At 40.2% G+C, this 22,241-nt stretch overlaps 2 protein-coding genes and 2 non-coding genes across 6 annotated transcripts; 2 read left to right on the top strand and 2 right to left on the bottom strand.

Moving 5' to 3' along the window:
• Window positions 1-8,477: 8,477 nt before the first annotated feature.
• Window positions 8,478-8,563, bottom strand: trnay-gua (transfer RNA tyrosine (anticodon GUA)). Its single transcript is given in 2 exon segments — window positions 8,478-8,513; window positions 8,527-8,563. It is a non-coding gene; the product is annotated as a tRNA-Tyr (tRNA).
• Window positions 8,564-8,774: 211 nt separating this feature from the next.
• On the top strand, window positions 8,775-8,847 carry trnaa-agc (transfer RNA alanine (anticodon AGC)). The gene has a single exon. It is a non-coding gene; the product is annotated as a tRNA-Ala (tRNA).
• Window positions 8,848-9,453: 606 nt separating this feature from the next.
• Window positions 9,454-18,577, top strand: trim55b (tripartite motif containing 55b). Of its 2 annotated transcripts, none has more exons than XM_086151280.1 (8): window positions 9,454-9,849; window positions 10,415-10,584; window positions 12,176-12,353; window positions 12,616-12,711; window positions 13,462-13,695; window positions 13,834-13,856; window positions 15,977-16,101; window positions 16,174-18,577. In XM_086151280.1, exons 1-8 carry the CDS (start codon window positions 9,721-9,723, stop codon window positions 16,344-16,346), a joined length of 1,128 nt encoding a protein of 375 aa, XP_086007406.1. In that variant the 5' UTR covers window positions 9,454-9,720; the 3' UTR covers window positions 16,347-18,577. The 2 variants fall into 2 exon arrangements, with proteins under 2 accessions (XP_086007406.1, XP_086007405.1); XM_086151279.1 differs by having other exon boundaries at window positions 9,456-9,849; window positions 12,179-12,353.
• Window positions 18,578-19,083: 506 nt separating this feature from the next.
• Window positions 19,084-20,319, bottom strand: crhb (corticotropin releasing hormone b). 2 transcript variants are annotated; one of them, XM_086151283.1, is made up of 3 exons: window positions 20,252-20,319; window positions 20,100-20,177; window positions 19,084-19,649 (listed from the first exon to the last, which is right to left on the bottom strand). In XM_086151283.1, exon 3 carries the CDS (start codon window positions 19,627-19,629, stop codon window positions 19,084-19,086), a length of 546 nt encoding a protein of 181 aa, XP_086007409.1. In that variant the 5' UTR covers window positions 19,630-19,649; window positions 20,100-20,177; window positions 20,252-20,319. The 2 variants fall into 2 exon arrangements, with proteins under 2 accessions (XP_086007409.1, XP_086007408.1); XM_086151282.1 differs by lacking the exon at window positions 20,252-20,319 and having other exon boundaries at window positions 20,100-20,243.
• Window positions 20,320-22,241: the final 1,922 nt, after the last annotated feature.

Genomic DNA, 22,241 nt, shown 5'->3' with positions numbered 1-22,241 from the left:
GACGACCTACATCTTTTCCAGGCAGCTAAGGCAACACTGCAAAACACAACAGGCACAAGAAAAAGGCCAATTATAGGTGAGGTAGAACTCTTCAAGAAGAGGTGTATTTAGGGGAGGCTTGAAATGCTAGAGACTGATATGAATCAAAGGTAGTGAAGAATTTTCCTGTAAAACAACCTTGCAAAGCTAGCATCTGAAATAATCTTTGATTCACCAATATCGGTCAAAGTGTGGGACACTTCGCTCTTGATAGTGGTTAAAAAGGGGGGTGGAGGACTTTTTTAATGCCAAGTTTTATGCTCAAAGTTGCAGGTCTTGCAGGTCATTTTCCTGCAGTGTGTGACACCAATGGAGACTAGTAAAGAGTGACTATTTCACTTTTTCACTGATTTAGAAAAACATTTTGCAGCACTGGGTTCTATTTTCCCACAGTCACTTGTTCCATGAAAGCACTCTGCACACATTGTGAGTGCTTATCAAATTTTGAGGAAGAAGGGAGAGAGAAAATTGAACAGCAACGGGCTGTTGTGGCTCAATCTGAAACATATGCACGTAATAGTCAGATATTTCCAAACCCGAACTGCCTGTTTTTTTGTTTTTGAACAAGTCAAAAAGCGTGCAATCTTGACTCATGCTATTGCACCTCTGGGAACTTGTGCTTTCTGTATTGTGTACAAGCCCTCATATGTCTTAATATTGTTCAGCTGTCAGAGTATGAAGTATTATAGTGGCAGAAATAGGTGACACTGAAGTAAATCTTGTATTAATATGCTGTTGCTTTGTTTGTTTGCCAAACCAGATGACGTCTTTAAAATGTTTGTTTGTGTATGTTGATTTTAACATTAGCAGACAAAAGTATGGAGACACACTTCTGAATTATTTGAATTCAGCTGTTTGATTCAGGTGTGTTGCCTCAGGTGTATGAAATCAAGCACCGAGCTACGCAGTCTGCATTTACAAGCATTTGTGAAAGAGCAGGTGACTCTGAAGAGCTCAGGGATTTCAAGTTTGGTTTTGGCACAGAATGCTGACATTACAATACACACTTCTTACCTGCTAGATCCTCCCAACATAAATGATAATTGGTTTTGTTGAAAAGTGGAGGCTTTTCAGACCAACAGCAACTGAGCCATGAAGAGGCAGACTAAGTAAAGTGCCAATATATAAGTTACCTGCGCTTTATTTAAACATTCTGTTGAAATTATATCATTGTAAAACTCTTCACCCGCAGAGTTCATGGTTGAGCAAGTGCATAAAAGCCGAACATCACAAGCACAATGCCTTAGGTCAGAAGGAGTGTAAAATGGCATACCAGTGGTTGACTCTGGACCAGTGGAAATGTAACATTCTAGTTCTCTGTCTGGCAGTCTCATAGCTTATCATGGGTTTGGTGGATGTTAGAAGAACATCTCTTGTGTGACTATAAAGTTTGGTGCAGGGGGGGACAGCTGTAAAGCATGGTGGCGTTCACTAAGAAGCTGAGTCGTGCCCCTTAGTGAACGTCATGATCATGCCTTCAGATTTAGAGGCAGTCACTGGGTGTTCCAATACTCTGGTCCTTATAGGGTATTCCATATCACACTGGGACATTTGAGAGCTGTTGGCTTCACTTTTGGTGAATAATCTGTCGTTTGAAGAACAAAGTGTGCCCCTTGGGAATAGCACAGAGTTGTACTGGATCCATCATTTTGCTCTAGAACCAAACACCATCCTCTTAACTAGATCAAATGTCTTATCTGTGTTTTGCAGGTGGCAGCTTGCTAACTCTACTCCACCACAGAGAATTTTGTAGTTCATTGGAAGCATACAAGTTTTGTTTTGAAGTTAAATGGATGGCCAGAGCAGTGTTTTTTTATTACAGTACAGCCTTTAGCTTGGTTTATAAGCCCTGGGGTTTCTGCTTCAGCCCTCTCCATCCTTTTCACATCAGAATGAGATGCAAATCAATGCCAATGATCTGCATATACTTAAATGCATTGTAGCTGTATGGTCTTGGCAGCTGTAGGCTCATTTCAAAAAACACAGTAAAACCAACACAAACAATTATGAACAGATTATCAGAAAGTACTTAGCCATTGCCTCCATTTGCGGCACCATCATAATGACTAAGAACTCATCATAAGAACTAAGGTTATACTTATACAACCATTATATTTAATTGATTTTCATACCATGTTGGCAATATAGGCTAAGATATTTGAATTTAATGAATGCATAGCTTTTTACCTCTGGCTCAGGAAAATATAGAAAGTAGGGCTGAAAGATACAGAAGGTGACCATGATAGGTAGTTGTTTTATATGTAGTAAATGGTTTAGAACAATATTGACAATGATTGACAATGATGTTTTAAGGAGGCATTTATGTCATGCAGGGAATAGTCCCTGTCCAAATCTAATTGCTGGATGTGAATAACAAACACCAATCTGCAATTACACAATGACAGCTCTCAACGACTTTTTGTGAAAGAGGCCTGTGGGCTTCATAATTTCCTTCGCACCAGTAGATATTCAAAAATTTCAAATGAATGGTATGTATTAATTTAAAAAAAAACATACACATATATATAACTTTATCAAAACTAAGATCAATATAACAATTAAATACTTGTTTTTTTATTTTGAGATCAGATTTTTGCACATGAAAGATCGGGATTAAATATGAGTCTACAAGGAGCTATTGTGTTCACAACAAAAAAATGGTAAATTAGTGGATTGTAATATGGCTGAGTATACTGTATGTGATTACATTTGTTGACATAACCACTGATGTTACCTGGCACTTGTTGTTTTTTTTTTTTTTTGCAAAGTAACTCCTTAGTATTTTTTAGCAGAGAAGATATTTACAGGCACAAAGGCCATGCAGTGATTTTGGTCTACAAAGCTATTCTCAACATAGAACTCTTGAATTTGCCTTCAAATGCAATGAATATCCCTTTTCATACAATCACTGCTCTTCACATTAAGATGCGGGAGAGAGCATTTTTTGTAGTTTAATCTTCCCATCCATATTCATTCACAGAGAGAGAGACACACACACACATAAACACACATAAACACCGTTTGTAGCATGGCAACATGAGTGTCAGGAGCTTTGGGAAGAAAGCAGCTATGGAGATGCATACCTGCTGATTCCCCTTGGGGCCAAAAGTATGGTACCTGCTTCAGAGAAACCCCTGTGCTCCAGTCCCCCTGACTCACATCTTATTGAGATCTCTCTTGAGGAATACCGAATTCTTCCGTGGTGTCTATAATTGATTAGCCTTTTACATTTCTAACAGCACTGTCAGCATCAAATTAGACATTATCAATTGCTCCATTGCCCATGCAGCGGTTTTACCCCTGTGGTTCTCTTGGACATACATCTTCTGTAGGCTAAGTGCCTTTGTGTTCTTCCTTCTTTGAGCAAAAACACCAGCTTGTTTTATAAATGAAATGTAAATTCTGCTTGGCTCAGCATTTTTCTTGAAATGTTAGTTCACAATTTTCCATAATTTTTACATGGTTTTATGCAAGACTAATATATTAGTCATTACCACAGTCGTTGGATACATATGTACAGCTTTCCTCTGTATATCATTATTTCTCTTAACAGCGTTTTAAAAGGCCTCTTTTACAGAAGGTTGTAAGCATTCAATGTCAGCAAAAATTTCTAAATATATTCATCTGTGTATGTAGCACTATCTTGTGGTAGGAATCAGCCTCTACAAGGAAAATATCCCTTTCTGACAAAGAATTTAGCATAAGAAAAATGCTAAAGTGTACAGCTTATCCAAAGCGTGGATATTAATTCAGATGAGGTTTTCAGAAGGTTTTGTGAAGTTAAAATTAGGAGATTAGGTGTATATCATGTATATCATGCCGGAATGGACACAAATGTCAATGCTCCACACTGGTTAATGAATTCAATCAAATGGCCTTCAACAGACTCTGCAGTCTCCATACATGTTTTGTTGTATTCACTGACATACTGCCCCTGTCCTCTGCTGTTTGTGTTGGAGTGTGATTAAAAACACACCTGCATACAAATATCTTATCTTCTGGCAAATACTTGATAAAAAAATGTTTTTTGTTGTAGTATTCACACATAGTAAGCCAAACATCAAAATGAAAACAAAACTTACTGACAAAATAGATCGAGAAAGACATAAGAACTAAATAGGGAGTTGAGAGAGCTTTATGACCATTGCTCTAACATGCAGTTTTGATGGTTTACATTCACACTTATCTAATTCTAATGTGAGGAAATTAATGTAATAATGACAAACGGCAAAGGGTTTTTTGGCCTCTAAAAGGAAATATTCTAGGGTGCCATTGCCTGTTTCATTGAACACTTCCATTTGCATTTTAAAAAGATGCGACAGCCTGACCAAGATTACTTTGAATTAGAAACATAACAAATATTTTTTCTTAATATCTTTTAAAAGAATAAATCAGTATAAAAGGTACAAATTCAATTAGAAATCAGGTTTGTTGATAACAATTTGGTGCAAAAAAAAATGTAGTCAGGAGATTCTCACAGTGCCCTTTCCTAATTCTACCAGTAGAGAGCGCCATTCTACTACTATAGAGGCCTGATTTCTTTTTCGTCTTAAATTCTCATTTTCAACTGCATTAATCAGAATTGTCCCGACAATGGATTTATCGTAATCTATCAGGAAAATATAATTACACAACAAAAGTGGCTTGATGTAAGATGACAAGACAATTAGGTGTGTTTCATTAATCTTGAACCACAAAACAAACACATTGACAGAAGCTTTAGAACACAGTGGTAAAAGAGGTGGCTGATTCTTCACAAAGACAGGCGTATCTAATACTAAAACTCATAGGTTTACAATGAAAATAAAATGCCAGACACTGTGAGTAATGTGAAGCACTCCTCAAGGCATCTTACAAATTTCTGTTCAAACACATTCACACATATTTAGTAGCAGGATATAAATGAGGAGGATCAGCTTTGGTGCTTACAAGCTGGAAATATAATAACATGTTGTGGGTAACACGAGACATTGAATATTTGGAGTTAAACCAGAGCAAGGTTTTCCTGAAAGCATTTATACCTCACATTCTACTGTCTGGCGATGTGATGTGCCTCGTGTTATGTTTGCAATCCGATTTCCACTTCACTGATATAACAAAAATGAGGCTATCTGGACTGAGAGGATTTCTGTTGTTGCAGAGTGAAGAAAGCACTTTTAATGCTGAGAATGTTTCCCATGGCCATCAGCAGCAGTGATGCCTGTGAAAACATACTGACGTTTCGTTTTACGTCATTGAATGGGAGGGGATCTTGCATAAAAGCCCATATGGAAATCTGCCTCTTTGATTCTGCCTTAGTTATCGTCAATGACATTACCTTAATTGCAAGAGTCAACATAAAAAGCAAATCAGTCACATAAATTTACACCCCCACTACAACGAATACAGGCTTATGCGACTGCGTTGTTTATTATAGCTAAAAAAACATTAAGAACTGGTCACTGTTTAATACCATTCTATTTCTGTCCTATATTTTTAAAATAAAAGATACAATGTTGGTGCTTTGATATAAATTTATAAATATAAATATATAGGTGGCAAATGTTTTTCATCATTGATTCTGCTAGATTGATAGATTGATAGAACTATCATAAATGTATACTATAAAGGTGCCCAGTTATGCCAGATAACATGCAATTCATACATTGATTTACATGACAAATAAAACACCTACCTCTACATTTGTGATTATATTTACTATATATTGTTCAATTGTCACACCTATTCACCAATGACCGAGTGACTTTATCATTACTACCAATGTTGGATTGTACTTTGTAAAGGTAATTCTTTTTGGGTCTTTTAAGGACATACCTGTATGTATACATGTAGAAATTACCCAGATTCTTTCACACTCCTCAGCTAGACCTTTCAAATAGCTAGCCATGATCGCTTACCATCTGCATGAACGCAATGTGACATCCACCAAACTGAAATATTCATATAACTGAACAGATGGCAGCCTTTACTCTACTCCCTATTCTGGTCCATACACACTTTCTATCTTTCTTATGAGCTTGTAAACCTTTGAATAAGTTGATGTGATTGTGTGGGTGTGTGAAACACCCTTTGTTGTGTATTTGGTGTCCTCGGCAGTGCCTGTGGTCATTACTATATATTCAAAGCGTTTTGTGTCAGCACTGAATAAAAAAGTGAAGCAGTCAGAGTGGGATCTTTATACAAATTACAACCAGCAGTGCTTAGCATTCACACTAGAATTTCATGATCGGGTAACATTCTTCTTCTTCTTTCGGATTTTCCCTTCAGGGGTCACCAAAGCAAATCAACTTTTTCCATCTAACCCTATTCTCTGTATCCTCCTATCTCACAGCAACTGCCTTCATATCCTCTCTCACTACGTCCATAAATCTTCTCTTTGGTCTTCCTCGAGACCTCCTGCCTGGCAGCTCCAATTCCAGCATCCGTCTACCAATATATTCACTATCCCTCCTCTGTACATGACCGGGTAACATTTATTTTGCTTATAATCTGTCAATCATCAGCCTTTATCTTCACAGGACTGTAAAGTTTCTGAAACTGCTAGTGATTGTTTCAGTTTATGAACTGACTAACAAGAACAATGCAGTGTGTCTTTTTAACTGGGCATGATTTGATTCATTTCAACAAACTTCTAAATGATTTGCATTGCCCAGGCCCAAGTTCTGTCTTACTTCTGAATTGAGGGAATTACCCACTGTTTTTGATTTTTTTTTTGCTTATGCCTGTTATCATTTATATCTGTGACAAATCATATTTGTATATATACTGAGTTGTAAATCAAAGAACCAAAAGAAGAAACATTTCAGTTAAGAGTAGAACAAAGCATACCTTTAACTTATGATCTGTTGGCCAGTTCCATGTGATGTCATTACAGCTCATTACAGCTCTTCACCATTTGTTATTTGGAATCTGAGAGAGGGGATTTACATACGTGTGTGTGTGTGTGTGTGTGTGTCTGTGTGTGTGTGTGTGTGTGTGTGCGTGTGCATGCGGATATGTGCCTGTATGTTCTAGGTGTGTGAGTGTATTTGTGTGTGCGCGCAAAGAAAATTACACACTAAATTATTGTAAATGTAATTTTATCGGTCATGTAATATGACACTTAGAACAGACATATGCTGTATTTTTGTCCAGTAAGCTTTGCAATAACAAATCTGTTCCCAAAAATTAAATAAATTAGAAGTTCCATTGGTTTCCATATAGCCAGTATTCCATATAGACATTAAAAAGTTAGAGATCCTGATGCTTTTCATTCCATTTCTGAAAAAATATAATTTCAAGTGATTTTCCATATTAGTGACTCTACTGCCATTGCATATAATTGTCTTGGATTTATGCAATTTCATGTGTAGCTTTACATTGTTCACTGTCTGTGACCTGTGGGTGCTGCAGCTGCTTCTGCTTTGCCATTTGTGTAATCTGTACACCAATGAAAACAATCACAATAGCATGCATTTGAGGACATCAAGTACCATAGAAGATGGTGGCGAGAAGACATAGGTAGGGCTTACTTAACTACAAAGAAGTTCACATTTCAAACGTGTTATGTAAAAAATGTGTTTTTTTTCTCAAACAATTACCCGCGAATAATGGAAAGATCAAACAAAATGTCCTCATTCTGTAAATACCCATATATTATAGGTAAATACCCATATGATATATGGGTACCCACCTCCCCATCTCCTCAAACCCACCCACCCCCTGCCCACCAGCAGCTGCCACGGACAACACCCCCCTTCCTCCACCACACCATTCCATCCCCCCAAGCACAGACATGGGACACAGTCACCACCAGACCCCCCCGCTGCCCACCGGAAGCTTCCACAGTCAGCCCCACCCCCCAGCCACCTACTACTTCCATGGGAACATTAACAAACATACAACCGCTACTCCCCCTCAGACCCCCATATCACCCACTTCCCCAAATACTGATATTCCCCTCCACACTCTCCCCAACCACGGCCTCACCCTTACCTCCAGCCTGGTGCAGAGGGAGTTCACCAGGTTGCGGCAGAGCAAAGCCAGTGGGCTGGACATTAACAACCCAAGTCCTCAAGGTGTGTGCTGGGCAGCTTGCTGGGATCTGCCAGTACATCTTCAGTCTCTTTCTAAGGTTACTGAAGGTGCCTGACTTCTAGAAGGCCTCCTGAATTGTCCCAGTACCCAAGAAAGGGCATACAAGTGATCTCAACGACTGCAGGCTGGTGGCACTAACGTCAAATGTCATGAGGTCGTTTGAGAGGCTTGCACTCTAGCAAAATTGAACGCTTTAGACGCATCTATGTGAACACAACCATGACACTGTATAACAGCATTCTGGACAACACACAACTTTCACTGGCCTGAGGTGCATATGTGCTGCTACCACAACACCACTACCTTCATCATTCATAACCTCTTTTCAAAACATTATTCGATTTCAAGGCTGCAAAAAGATCTCCTTCGAGCCGGATTCGAACCAGCGACCTAAGGATTTCCATGTAACTTCTACAGTCCTCCGCTCTACCAACTGAGCTATCGAAGGGACATGCTGGTGCCTACCGGCAGTGGGTTTTTAGTCATGCCAACAGAAACGGCGAATCATGTCTTCCAGACCGTTTGTTTCGCGAAATGAAATAGGGTGCCCTCTGATTTATATATTTACTAGCTTATGTCGTAAATGTGAGAGTGCCTGATCTCTCCTAAACCGTACCCTTGTTGAGTTTATAAGCCCAAGACGGCAACACCATAGTAACGGGGAATTAGCTCAAATGGTAGAGCGCTCGCTTAGCATGCGAGAGGTAGCGGGATCGATGCCCGCATTCTCCAAATATGTCTATTTTCTCAAATGACTATTTGATATGCGTTTGTTTATCATAAACAACGATGAAGAAGCCAAACAAGCTAATGCATGTCGAGTAACGTAAACCGAACAGGCAACAATTATTATATTGTAACATATAGATAATAGTAGTTGCTGAAACGTGTCGAAAAATCGTATATTAACTTAAATTGCATTCTAACATTCTCACAAGACTGGCCCAACAGTGGCGAATACTGAAAGGCGTTGTTCGCTAAAAACTAAAGTAAAGGCTTTGGGGGGATAGTATGTATACTTTTCATGAAGTAAATTTATATCTTATTCTTACCGCTGTTCTTCAATGTTGAAAGACGATAAACGTTCCAAGTGCTAAACAAAGGAAACAATGTGCTATCAAATTGTGTTTCGTGAAGACTATGAGGTATGACGACGTAACATGCATGTACTCATCGACAGCTATGTTTGTTTATTTTTCGTATACCCGCTAACAACAAATTGCGCAATGTCTGATTTGTCGGGGGGCAGGCCCCACTCTAGACAGCATAGAAGAGTAAGAAGTGGAGCCTGGTTTCAGCTGTTGACCATGTCCCTGCTCAGTTTCAAATATGGGCAAGGTAAATATGGCAACCTTTGACGTGACAGCAATGGCTGCTAAAAACAGCAGTGACACCAGCGGGGTGTTAGCCCACACTCGCCAGGACGAGAAAAGCAGGCCTACTCCCAGTGTAACCCCGAGCCTTCTGTGCTTCTCCTCTGAGTAACTTTTTTTTCTTCGTTGTTTTGCTTTTTTTTTTTTAATTTTATTTATTTTTTATATTACCAATTCAAGTCGACTTTTTTGACTTTTTGTTGTTTTGTCTCGCTGTATCTTATGCCACACAATGAATACCATGGAGAACTTGGAGAAACAGCTCATTTGCCCCATCTGCCTGGAAATGTTTACAAAGCCTGTGGTAATCCTGCCCTGCCAGCACAACCTCTGCAGAAAATGTGCCAGTGATGTTTTCCAGGTAAGAACAGCAATTTAACTGGGATATTACATGTTTATTTGTAACATATATGTATATATATATATATATATACCCGAGCACATGAACACTCTTGCCACTTAATGTAAATGTCATTTGAACCGTTGATATTTTTATCAACCTGCCGCACATTGTTGATCTCTTAAAGGCCTACATGGTAACCTTTGATGACCAAGGTAAATTATATTTTTTGAGTTTTAATAGCAGAGTTTAGATAGAAAATTGCCATGTACCGGAACTGTTGAGGTAGCAAGGTTGTATTTCAGTTTTTTTGTGTAAAATTTATGAACACAACATATTTTTGATATCAGCAGCTCTCAAGAATATTTGAAATTTGAGTTTGTTGTTTCCTGTTTTAACTGCTAAATAAATTCATTTACTTTACTTAAGTGTTTGTGACAGCTGAGCAGTTTGATGTTGTGATTTGAGTTAATATGGTCACACTTTGTTTTAGACGATTCAGTGCAAGGTTTTATCCCTCACCCAGATAAGGTAGACTGGAATCACACACACAAACACGTGACGTTTGAATGGTTGCTTTTCACAGGCCTCAAATTCATACCTCACAACCAGGAGTGGCTCTTTGTCCTCTGGTGGTCGCTTTCGTTGCCCGTCCTGCAGACATGAAGTGGTTCTGGACAGACATGGTGTGTACGGGCTACAAAGGAATCTGCTGGTTGAAAATATCATTGATATGTTCAAGCAGGAATCTAACAGGTGAGAAACATAGAATACCCATATATGTCTATTCCCCGTATGATATGATTGATAGAGTAATGGCATATTGGATACATTATATCTTGACGCTTTGAAAAAGGCTGTGTCGTTGTACAAGTCGTTTTCAGGGCTGAACAAAAAATAAATAGGTAAATAAACTGGGAGTGTAATGGCAGGTCTGATCCCAATGCCAGTTCGTCAGGATGCTGGACAGGGTGACAGGAGATTTTGGACCATGGCCGTCTATTTACACACATGATTTACTTAATCTGAGTAGAGCTGAAAGGTTTGCATCACAGGACCCACACATTTTCAGTTCCTTTTCAAGGATGCCTAATAGGATATAGAATATGGGGTCGCACAGGACCAAGCTCCAAAAATAAGATGGGTTTTCAACAGGACACAAAGGAATATTTTTCCAGCTCTGGGTTGCAACAGGCATGCTCAAAATTCAGGATAGCCTAGTTTGAACCCAATATCTAACTCAGTTCGGGGATTAGACAACACAATAAAACAAACACAATATTTACTGCTGCATCGCCCATGGTAGTTAATGAAACCCCAAAAAGAGAGGAGGCTGTCTGTCTCTTACGTTAGCCAAAAAATGTTTGGTAAACTGTGGAAAATAGTTGAAAATGTGGATAAGGGTTGAAGAAGGGCAGACATATTTCTGCTTTACACATTTCAAATCAAAATGAATCTTTTTCACAAAAATGGACTTTAAGTAGTAACTTATCAAGGAAACATAAAGCATAACAGTTGTAATGGTTTGGATTTTCTTGACATCATAACTGTTACGCTGCTGTGACAAAAGAATTTCCCTTATGGGGATCAATAAAGTTTATTTTATCTTATCTTATCTTAAACAGCAGAGCAACCAGGAATTTTTTCCACGTAGATACACATTAAATTGCACTCATCAGTCATAGCGCTGCTGTTGCATTTGTTCCTAAAATATTTTAAAAAATGAAATAATGGAATTATTAAGTGTTTTTTGGGTCTGTCGAGATAAAAGAAATGCAAGCAACTATTAAAATTATTGTTTTCCACAAGGAATCCAGATGAGATTAAATTTTATCTTCCTCCTGCTTCCTTCCTACCTTCTCTTCCGTCATACATCTCATCTGTCACTTCATAAAGTCTGCAGTCATGTCCAATATTGTAAACCACATTGTCATTGGCCCAGAAAGTTGTTCAGTAAAAACTATAGTTGATTGAAAACAGTTGAACAAAAAGAGTTAAGACAAAGCAGAACACTAGTTTCCGCTAGTTATATTTAGTAGCGCACTGGACTGAATTCAGCTAAGGCTGAAACTTAAAGTCAACCTCTGCTAGTTTAACTATTTAGATTCACAGCAGGTCTGTCTTTTCTGTGTTTATATCTGACGGTGTAACTGATACCTTGAAGGACGCTCAAAAAGAGTTACTGAACATGCTTTGAGCATGACGTATTCAGACATTGTGCAGCACCGCAGGACTGATAGATCATCAATAAACTGTGAACCTGACATTTTAAAAATGGCACCATGCATCATATCAGTATGCACTGGAATATACTGCATAACACTGCCCTCTTTGAAACCCCTCACAGCAGCAAGCCCACACCAGAAAGAAAGGAAGAAACACCCATGTGTGATATTCACGAGGATGAAAAGATCAACATATACTGTGTGACCCACAATGTTCCGACATGCTCGATGTGTAAGGTGTTTGGTGCTCACAAAGATTGTGAAGTGTCACCTATCAGCAGCATCTACCAGACAAAAAGGGTGAGGCCCGAAATATGAATTGAAGACACAAAGGTTGTGTGTACTTGACTCATAACAACAGAAATAACACTGAGCCTAACTAATGATAAGAAAAAAAAGATAAAATGTACTTACATATTTATGTTTGTCCTGTTTTTTCAATATCATAAATCATCATGATCATGATAGTGTTTGGACTTGAGAGCATTTATGTGAATCAAAATGCCGGATTTGAATCACATATGGTCTCAGGTATTTACACGGCTGTGTCCTTGCACCTCAGACGGAGCTGAATGATGGGATTGCCATGATGCTTGGTAACAACGACAGGATGCAAGGCATCATTAGTCAGCTAGAGGAAGCCTGTCGTGTAATAGAGGTCAGTGTCCAGCTGCTACCTTGCTACTCACTCACACAGCAAGCCTTGCTCTGGTCACTCACTAATGCTCATGCACCAACGTACAAAAAGACTTCAGCTCGCCACCCCGTGCTTCTCTCCGTTAAAATAGGATGATAGAGAGGGGAAACAAAAGATGATAACAAGGAGTGTCACTGAGGGATGAGATCTTACCTTTTGTTAAATCCTCCATTTGGGCCAAGTAGGGAGAATGCTGGAATGACTCCAGTTCCCGATGTTCCGTTGGCATCACTGAGGATGGACATTTAGAATGAGCATCACTGTTTTCTCTGCGTGTACGTAAAAGTCATGCTATTTCAGCAGACCATATATTACATTTACATGACTGCACCCAGACATTAAAAAAACATTTCCATTGTCCCTTTCCCCCGTCCCCCAGTGGAGGGTCTGCTGCTGGGAATTGAGACCGTCACTCATTAGTGGACATGTTTCCATTATGTAGATGTCATCTGGGATATATAATTAGCTTTTGGTCTCCGCGTCCCTGGGTGTTTCGGTCTTTCCTCGCATTACACCCTGATCAGATGCTGGCGCATACCCAGGTCACCTCAGACCTCAGATCATAATAGCACACAGTGTCATCCCGGTCCCACAGCTTCTCCATGTGTCCCGCTCAATTGAAATGTAGTAAGAAGTTGCATATACAGATTTCTACAACAAGGCGAAAAGATGACTTTTTATGAAAATGTACACCTTCTCCTATGTATGCAGGAGAATGGCCGAAGACAGAAGAACCTAGTGTGTGAGAAATTTGATCAGCTCTATGCCATCCTTGAAGAGAAGAAGCGCGATATGAGTCAGAAGGTGACTGCCGAACAGGACGAGAAGGTGAATTATATCAGGGGGCTCACCAGGAAGTATGGAGACCATCTGGAGGAGAGCTGCAAGATTGTGGAGATGGGCATTCAGACCATGGAGGAGCAAGAAATGGCAGTTTTCCTGCAGGTCAGAGATATTACACAACAGTAGTAATATAAACAGTAATCATTCTCAAGGTTTTGTCAGTTAGCTGGCAGTATTCCTCACTTTATCTCTCTCTCTCTCCCTCTCTCTCTCTCTCTCTCTCTCTCTCATCACTTTTAGAACACAAAGCCTCTCCTGAAAAAGTGAGTACAGGTTTCTATAACAAAGGTTCATTCCTCTGTTATTATTGGCTGATGTGTGTTGAACGGTAATGATAAGTTTTCTCTAATTACCAACCTAAGAATTACAGTAATTGAAATTCTAATATAGTTCTTTGTGAAGTAGTAAATTACTATTGTGAGTACTGGAATCCTTACATTTGTCAAACAGCACTAATGGAATTGGATCAGAGATGTCTCAATCAATATGACCTCGGGCCAAGCTGATTCATGTCTTGTTCAATTATCCTATTTATAATCATTGTGAAGGTAAATAACTCCCGAAAGAGTCACATGCTACGTCCTGACACAAAAACAAATTCATCTTGCAAATGACTTTTCAATTCATATTAAGCTTTTCAGAAGCAATGCTCAAATCATAATGCAACTGGAAAATACTTTTGATTGTTTTTGTGCACTTAATGGATAGAAACATACACCACAGGGATTTTGAATGCTTAATTTCACTTTTAAATACTTAGTTTGACAAGTCAAATATAATATGCCTCTTGTGTAAAATGGGAATTCACTATCATCAAAGTTTTAGGGGTCAAATCTGCCAACTACAACCAAACCAGCTAATGTACAGCGTCTTCTCCAGAAAACAATGCGTTGAATTTGGCAATCACTGAGACAGATGGATTAAAACGGCATCTTTGACGTCAATGCATGGACGATGAAATGTTTGTCAACTGACAAAGGTAATCAACATATTTTAGCTTTGCTTCTTATGGACGTTCTTCAATTGATATGTCTTGATCTGTCCTACACAATCAACCATACTCAATATATACACTTTTAGTGGGACAAAAATGAAATGGGGTATTTGATATGGGAGTAAATAGTGAGGTTTATATACCAATTAAGAAAAATATCACATGGCAGTCCAGTTAGCATCTATATTGATGTGGATCCAGGTTATCATGCATACCAAAACCACTAGTATTGTCTGTACTTGCTCCTGTTGTGAATCAGGAAAATGCCAAAAGAACATATCCCAGTTTAAACTGATCCATCTAATAGATTATGTCCCGTTTAGTATTTCATCTGTGCTTTCTCATCGTCACATTCCCTAACTCAAGAGCACAGACAGGGAAAGAGCGAAACACATTTGATAAAATTATCATCATTATATTCATGCAGACCATGCTGTCAGCCACGGCAGTCACGTAACACATTTTCAACACCTGCATACTAAATATGATCACACAAGCAAAATGTGTGTGTCACCCTCGTTAACACCTTAGCCTTAATGCAGGACCGATTTCACCACCTCAGAACAATGTACAAACTGAGTTTGATTATCAGATTTTCTGTTTTAAAGTTAGATTTTCAAGCATTCATGCAGTCATGTTGCAAAACACAAGTCAGATTGCTAAAAATGTATAAATACTTTTTTTGCCATTTGTACGGAACGCCACTTGATAGATCCTCTGTACTGATTGACATTTACGTTATTTATATAAAGAACACCTGTCAAAGAGCTGATTGCTTTGCGTCATCATCTGTGAGGTGTTTGCACTGACCATTCAGGGTTAAATGGGGGCGTGTAGATGGCAGGATGTGATTCCTGATGTACGGTGCCCTACCAATAGATCTAATCATCTCCTTGCAAATGCAGTTTTCGCCTCTTGTTTGAATGTGCACCTCAAGAATAAAGCCAACCCTCTGTTCTATACATGACAGCCCGGATTCCCAGAGGATCATATGGAAAAATATACTTAATCAATTGACTTATACTAAATACCATCAGTCCTGGGAAATAATGCTGAAATTCAAACGAACGAGCAGGTTCGTTGAAATGTCTGATTACCTTGGAGATGGAACGAGAGAAATAGTAAACTGAATTGGATAAGCAGCATCATTTTAAAGACATAATATGCTTGGAGAAAGTGCTGCAATAAGTCTCAAGATCTGGCAAGGTATTTGAAATCAAAATAGTATTGTGTCATATGGGCTCTCATGATTCCTACCCCATTGCTAAAAATGCCCAGATCATTATTGATACTTGTCTTTGGGCTCAGTTTTTAATCTTTCAACAGTTTATCACGTAGTTTATGTATTTAAAAAAGAAAAATTAAAATAATTACACATTTTGATCCTAGAATTGCAGAAGCATCCAGCACCGCGCACTTGGACAAAGTTGAACGCGGGTATGAGAATATGGATCACTACACGGTGAACTTCCAGAAGGAGCGCAAGGCCCTTGGCAGCGTCGACTTCATCGAAGGTGAGAAGACAGGAATGTAAATAATATTTACAGCGTGTTTACTGACATACTTCCCCTTGCCATTCCGTGAAGTGGACGAAGATGAGGATGAAGAGGATGAGGAGGAAGAGTCAACTGGCGTGGAAGCAGAGGGGGCACAGACTTTGTTGGCAGGTGATGTTGTTCCAGCTGCCCCCAGTCAATCTTCCGCTGCTCCCCCACAGACAACCTCCCCCAGCTCAAGCAAAAGCACTGTGTCGACCTAGCTGCCATTCAGCTGGGCATAGGCAGCACCTAAACCAGGGCCGGTGCCACTCCTTTTAAGCTCATTTCAGGTCAGTTGTGATTCTTTTTCCCCTAGATTGGGTCATTTTAAGACGAGAGTACCCCTGTGCTGAAGGAAAACTTTTAAGTTGCTGATATGGAGTCGACAGGAGAAGCACGCGAGTCAGTTGACTTCTGTCTTTTTGTTTTATGTTGGTTATAGTCCCCCTTCCCTGCACTTCGACTTATTTTGTGACAGTTTTGTTTTGTTTTTTTGACCACGCGTTTTGGTTCTTTTCTTTACATACTGAGAAACAGGCAGGGTGTGAGTACTGAGTGTGGTTTTCCTCCGTTTCATGTGTGTTAGCATATTTATTTTGAACCTTAGACTTCGCCACTAACCACTTTTACACATTTCCCCTACATACTGGTCATCATACATTTACCATGATACTTACACAAAGTAGAAAATTGATGTCATGCTATTTACACAATATTACAATATTATTAATTTAAAAGAGATTCAGTAACATACCCCAACTTACACACCAGTATTACACACTCAACCCAGCCTCAATGCACCTTTTATAGTGAGTTCATTTATTTCTCTTTGCAGAAATTGGAAAAGCATAGATATAATAAATATATAATGAACAAAAACAAGAGTTTGGTTATCAGCTTTAATTTTTTTTTTTTTTTTTAATTTTGTTCTAATTTTCTATAGCTTTTGCAGAATTTACAGTTACTGTGACCCAAAACATCTGACTTTGATTTTAGTGAGTAAAATGGGTTGTCCGCTCAGTTGAGTGTATTTTTTTATAAATGAGAAGTAGAGAAGAGAAAAGAACTAGCACAATGAGGTTTCATTCATTGCCCTGCACTTTTTTCTTTGCCGTCTAACTAACCCCCTCCCCACTTCTTTTTTGTCCACGCTGGATAAAAGGTCGGATTTTGCAATATTTCATATGTTATATATATAAAAATTTAACACACGCGTCAGTTTCTCTAGTCAGGTTAGTGACATGATGAAGAGAGAGCACAGCAGACCTCAGGTTGATGGCCCTACTGCGTCTCAGTCTTCCTCTGCTTTCTGCCTGAATTGAATTACCAGACAAACCCCTGTTTGTCTGTCTGTGGAAGCTTTAGTAAAAAAAAAAAAAAAAGACAAAATTTAGTGCTTCTTTGTCTTCTCTGAAAATGTGGTCGCTCAGACGATTTTACAATGAAAAGGAAAAACGCATTTAGTGATACTTTTATATTGAAGGTTTGGGATGTGTAGACGTCAGAAACAAAACAAACCGGGTATATTGCTTTAATTTAAATTGCAAATGTTCGACCCAGTTTGTAATTGTGTAGGTTTTATCTCTGGAAAAAAGAAAACTAAAGTCTGCAGATTAGCTATAGCCTATAGTGCCTAAAGACTTCTGTAGTTTATCACTTAGTCGGTGTCAGTATTTATCCTCCCTGTAAGATAAATAGAAATCTTTCATTGAGGTAAATCCGGATGGGAACGCTGCATTTCCATTCCTGCAACCCGCCGCACCGCACTGAACCTCACGTCTCCGGTCATCGATTGGCAGCCCTGTGAGGCTCTTAGCTCGCTTTGACTCAACCACTGAAGTATTCCCCATTATTGTACACAATATTCCAGTGAGTTGTGTAAGTTCTTTACAACTGGGTTTTATGCCGAGCTAAGCCTCGTGTATCTAAGTGGGACAAACAGAAAAAGATGACTCACACCCACGGCTTTGTTTAGTCTACCCTGACACCATTGGTCAAGGATCAGCCCGGCGTACACGATCATACATTAGCTATTCGTTGTGTGTATTTGAGCCGTCTATGGTTTCCTCTTTTAATGAGAGCTCCTTCTCGGGGATAAAGGTTTTTGGAGAAAATGCGCCGTGTGAATGTTCGTCATCACTCCGCTTCCAGAGCACCTTAGTAATCATCTTTTGCTTTTTAAAACATTTATTTATTTATTTGGCAGTGTTTTAGAGGAGGCATGGTTTAACCCACGACTTGGCTCCCAAGCAACGGTTACACATTCTAAGAATTTTGTATTCTGTAAGAAATTCTGTTTGGAATCAATATCTGTGTAGGCAAGACACTTGAGATGCAGCCACCGGCGCTGCCTTCACTTTCTGCATCGTAAGAATGCAAATCCGTGCGTCGAGGTAACACTCGAGGAAGTTCATGCCCGTCCAATTTTGTTATAAAAGTTACTGAAACTGTGGTTGGGCTTACTTTGGTAAAATTTATTAACCCACATGCAAGGATTTCCATAGAGAAAATATGAGCATTGCTTTTAACTTTTTATTAAAAATATAGATATAAGATGTTCTCTTGCACAACAGAAAATGACTGGTTGCACAGAAGTTTATTAACAAACATAAATATCATAAATACAGTGATCCATAATCTAAAACCAAATGTTCCGATGTAGTAGCTCCTGGCTCAACAAAAAAAAAAGGAGAGAATATTAAATGTGAAACGACTGTAATTCTATTATTTGACACCAACATCAAAATGGCAAGGTACAATCGGATCATTTGAAGTCAAGCCTGTTTACACTCCATAGTCTGAGGTTAAAGCTATAAATAATAGAGTGATTAAGCAGCACTATATTGTACAGAGCATGTTTTGTGCTGATGGTTAGAAAAACTCAAAAGAATTGAATAAATAAAGATGCGAAAGGGGCAGGGGGATCTTTGGCGGACAGAAGACAACTCCCCCCCACCCTCATTTCCCGAAGAGCTCCATCATTCTTCTGTTGTTCTGCGCTTGCTGGGCCAGCTGTTCCGCCCGGGACATCTCCATCATCTCCCGCAGCAGGTGGAAGGTCAGATCCAGGGAGATCGGCGGGTCCTCGGACCTCCTCCCCCGCTCCATGGAGTCGTCCCCGCGATCCCCGAAGCCGCCGACGAGCGCCTGGACGTTCCCAACTTTGCCCTGCAGCAGACGTCGCGTCAGCTGGAGTTGCAGTGCCCTGTTGTAGGTCGACGGCGATCCTCCCGGGTACACCGACGGCGACGGGAAAGAGTTCGAGTCCCCGTTGCCCAGCCGGATGAAATACTCCTCTCCGAGCCTCTCCAGGATCGGACCCGCCAGCTGCCGCTGCCACTGCCGTTGCTGCTCCTGCTGCTGCCTCTCTTGTTGCTGGGAGCTTTGGCTCTGGGGGGGCGGGATGCGCAGGGCTCCGCCGGGGCTCTCAACGGCCCGACATTCGTAACGTGGTAAGAAGGCAACTAGCAGAATCACGGTGGTACCGAGTAAATTGAGCTTCATGTCAGGATGTCAAGGAGAATCTGAAAGAAGAGGATGGAAAAAAAAATCTTTATCCCTGTTCACATTTCTGTGACGCGCAAAGAGGAATTTACGCACTTAGAGAAGACCTCGCTTTGGTAGAAAATATCAATACCTACGAACAAAAGTGCTCCCCTTTATATCTCGAGTGCGTGTTATTTACTTCTTAGAGCTTTATCTTTCTATTTTTACAATTTTTCGTGAAATTGTGTTCTACAAAGACATGTTTGGATGTATGATGAATGGGCCGATGAGTGACGCTACTTTTAAAGTTAGACAACGCGATATTAACCAAAAAGAGGGAATTGCTATGTTTGTTTATTAAACGTTTTGGAGTCTTGCATGTTTGTTTGTTTTGCATTTCACAATCGAGCGATCCGATGAAAGCGAGAAATCCGTCTGTCGACCCGGTGCGTAAAACCCGATAAAGCTTTGGAAAAGCGCCCTCATACCTTCAGTCCTCGGCGAAGGTGCGCTGTGGAGCCGCGCCGGTTGCCAGGTAGTCGCTGGGATGCCGACCTCCTTCGCCACTTGAAAGAAACAAGTAAATATAGAGACTTAAAGACTTAAGGGAGAAGATGCTGACTGGACTTATATAGCCCACCTCAGTAGAAGTGCTGCGCCCTGGGAGCAGATTGAGTCTGCGCGTTCCCGCCTGGCTGTGGCGTGAACGGACGGCGCCTCTGACAAAGTGCTTTAGTTGAGATGAGATGAGTCATATGTGAGCGTGCACGCGGATGCGCGCCCCGACCTCTTGCTTTTCTGAATAGGGCCTCGCTTGGATGCCACACCTGCGGGTGTCCTGGCTTTTTTTTTCCTCTTTCTGAAGCCTCCCCTTCCCTCCAGTTGAAAGAAGTTTGAGAAGTAAAGGGGAGCCGGGTGTCCTCTCAAACGTCTGCTTCAGAAGAACACAGTTACATAACCCAAATGCAACAGTGATAATATATAACAATAGGGTATCTCTCACATTTGCGGTGGGTATAACAAAGCATGATGTTCTTCTTCTAACCCTATTCTCTGTATCCTCCTGTCTCAAACCAACTAACTTCATAATCCTCTTTGGCTCCGTCCATTAATCTTCTCCTCAGTCTTCCTCGAGGCCTCAAGCCTGATGGTTCCAACCCCAGCATCCTTCTATTGATAGATTCACTATCCCTCCTCTTTGCACGACATCTCAGTCTTGCTTCTCTGACCTTATCTCGGAACCATCCGTCATGTGCTGTTCCTCTGATGGACCCGGAACCTATCCATCCTCATCTCTCCCAAAGAGAACCTCAATATTTTCATCCTTTCCGTCAAAGCGTGGTGTTCAAACGTGTCAAATACACTTGTGAATTCAAAATGTGCTCACTAACGAATCACAGACAGGGAATTCAAACTCGGAAAAGAAGTACATTTAAAACCCTTTTCTGCGTAAGTCTTCCACTACATCGCAGGTTTGTGATCTGCGGGCCGCAAAATAATACATTTGGTAATCTCTACCGATTTCTTGAGTTCAGCTCAATTCTGAGCGGTCAAACACATTTGAAGGGACCCAGTAAAATGAATCCTAGATTTAGATTAGAAAAACATTGTTTTTCAAAGACTCCCTGTTAATTGTGCTATGTAGTACAATTTAGTAGTAAACTAGGTTTCCATCTCATTTGGGTCTCTGCTTTCTTGATTTTTAGTGATAGAAATACATCAACAGGTATCCGACCTTTCATTTCATTTTTCGTGCCGCATACCGTGCCACACTCGCACTTCCAGGAGCAGTTTGACTTGTGTTTCGCTGATTAAATCGCGCATCTGCAACCAGCTCCGGGTTAGAGCAGGGGTATTGTCTCCCTGTGATTCATTGCTGCTGCACACACGTACGTCACAACCTCCGCCGCTGCGGGTACCACAGCCACCCGGCGGGGCGCAAAGCAGAATCCCGCTCGGTCCGATATCAGACGAGCCTTCAGAATCCTAAACAGTTTAAGGAGAAAAGTAGAATCCTCCAGCTGTATGTATCCCACGCTTGGAATAAACTTTAACACCCTCAAATGAGCATTTATCAATTAATGTTGAAATATTTGTGATGACGCTTTTCACAATGCGCTAAAACACTAAAGACAAAACCCCTTCCACTCGGACGTACAGCGCAGTTAAGTTAAACATCATCCACTTCTAGGAAGGGATTTTTTTTTTTTTAATTTAGTAAATGAAATGATGCTGCAGTGCGAGGATGTTTCTCCTATAGTTCCTCCATTGTGCTGTTCCCCGTTGCGCCTGCGTCGCTTCAGGGGAGGTGTCAGGTCCCATCATGAGAAACACATGTTAGCTGACACAAATAGAAAACACCTCCAGATGAGAGAGTGACTGCTCGTGGTCAGCTCATGTCACCTCATTTCCAAATCACTGTCCCCCCCTGCGCAAATCACTGGGAGAGAAATCCCCCTCCACCCCCTGTGACGACACACCGGAAAAGATTCGGGCTTAAATTTATTATCCCTTTGTTCCCTCAATTAGACAGAGTCTCTCGGATGATTAGGTTGTGGATTTTTTTTTTTTTTAAATTAATGATTCCCCCTCAGGGGAAATGGCAAGGTGCCTGTAATAATGACCTCTGA

Source organism: Fistularia commersonii, chromosome 8 (genome assembly GCF_037954325.1).
Source record: "Fistularia commersonii isolate RoL2024-O1a breed Wild chromosome 8, RoL_Fcom_v1.0, whole genome shotgun sequence".
Taxonomy (NCBI): domain Eukaryota; kingdom Metazoa; phylum Chordata; class Actinopteri; order Syngnathiformes; family Fistulariidae; genus Fistularia; species Fistularia commersonii.
This window is presented reverse-complemented; position numbering and strand designations above follow the sequence as displayed.

Bases quoted from the DNA above. Each gene is read 5' to 3' on its own strand.
- trim55b (XM_086151280.1), top strand. From the start codon at position 9,721: ATGAATACCATGGAGAACTTGGAGAAACAGCTCATTTGCCCCATCTGC. The intron at 12,712-13,461 runs GTCAGTGTCCAG...CTATGTATGCAG, and splicing joins AAGCCTGTCGTGTAATAGAG to GAGAATGGCCGAAGACAGAA. The intron at 13,857-15,976 runs GTGAGTACAGGT...TTTTGATCCTAG, and splicing joins ACAAAGCCTCTCCTGAAAAA to AATTGCAGAAGCATCCAGCA.
- crhb (XM_086151283.1), bottom strand. From the start codon at position 19,629: ATGAAGCTCAATTTACTCGGTACCACCGTGATTCTGCTAGTTGCCTTC.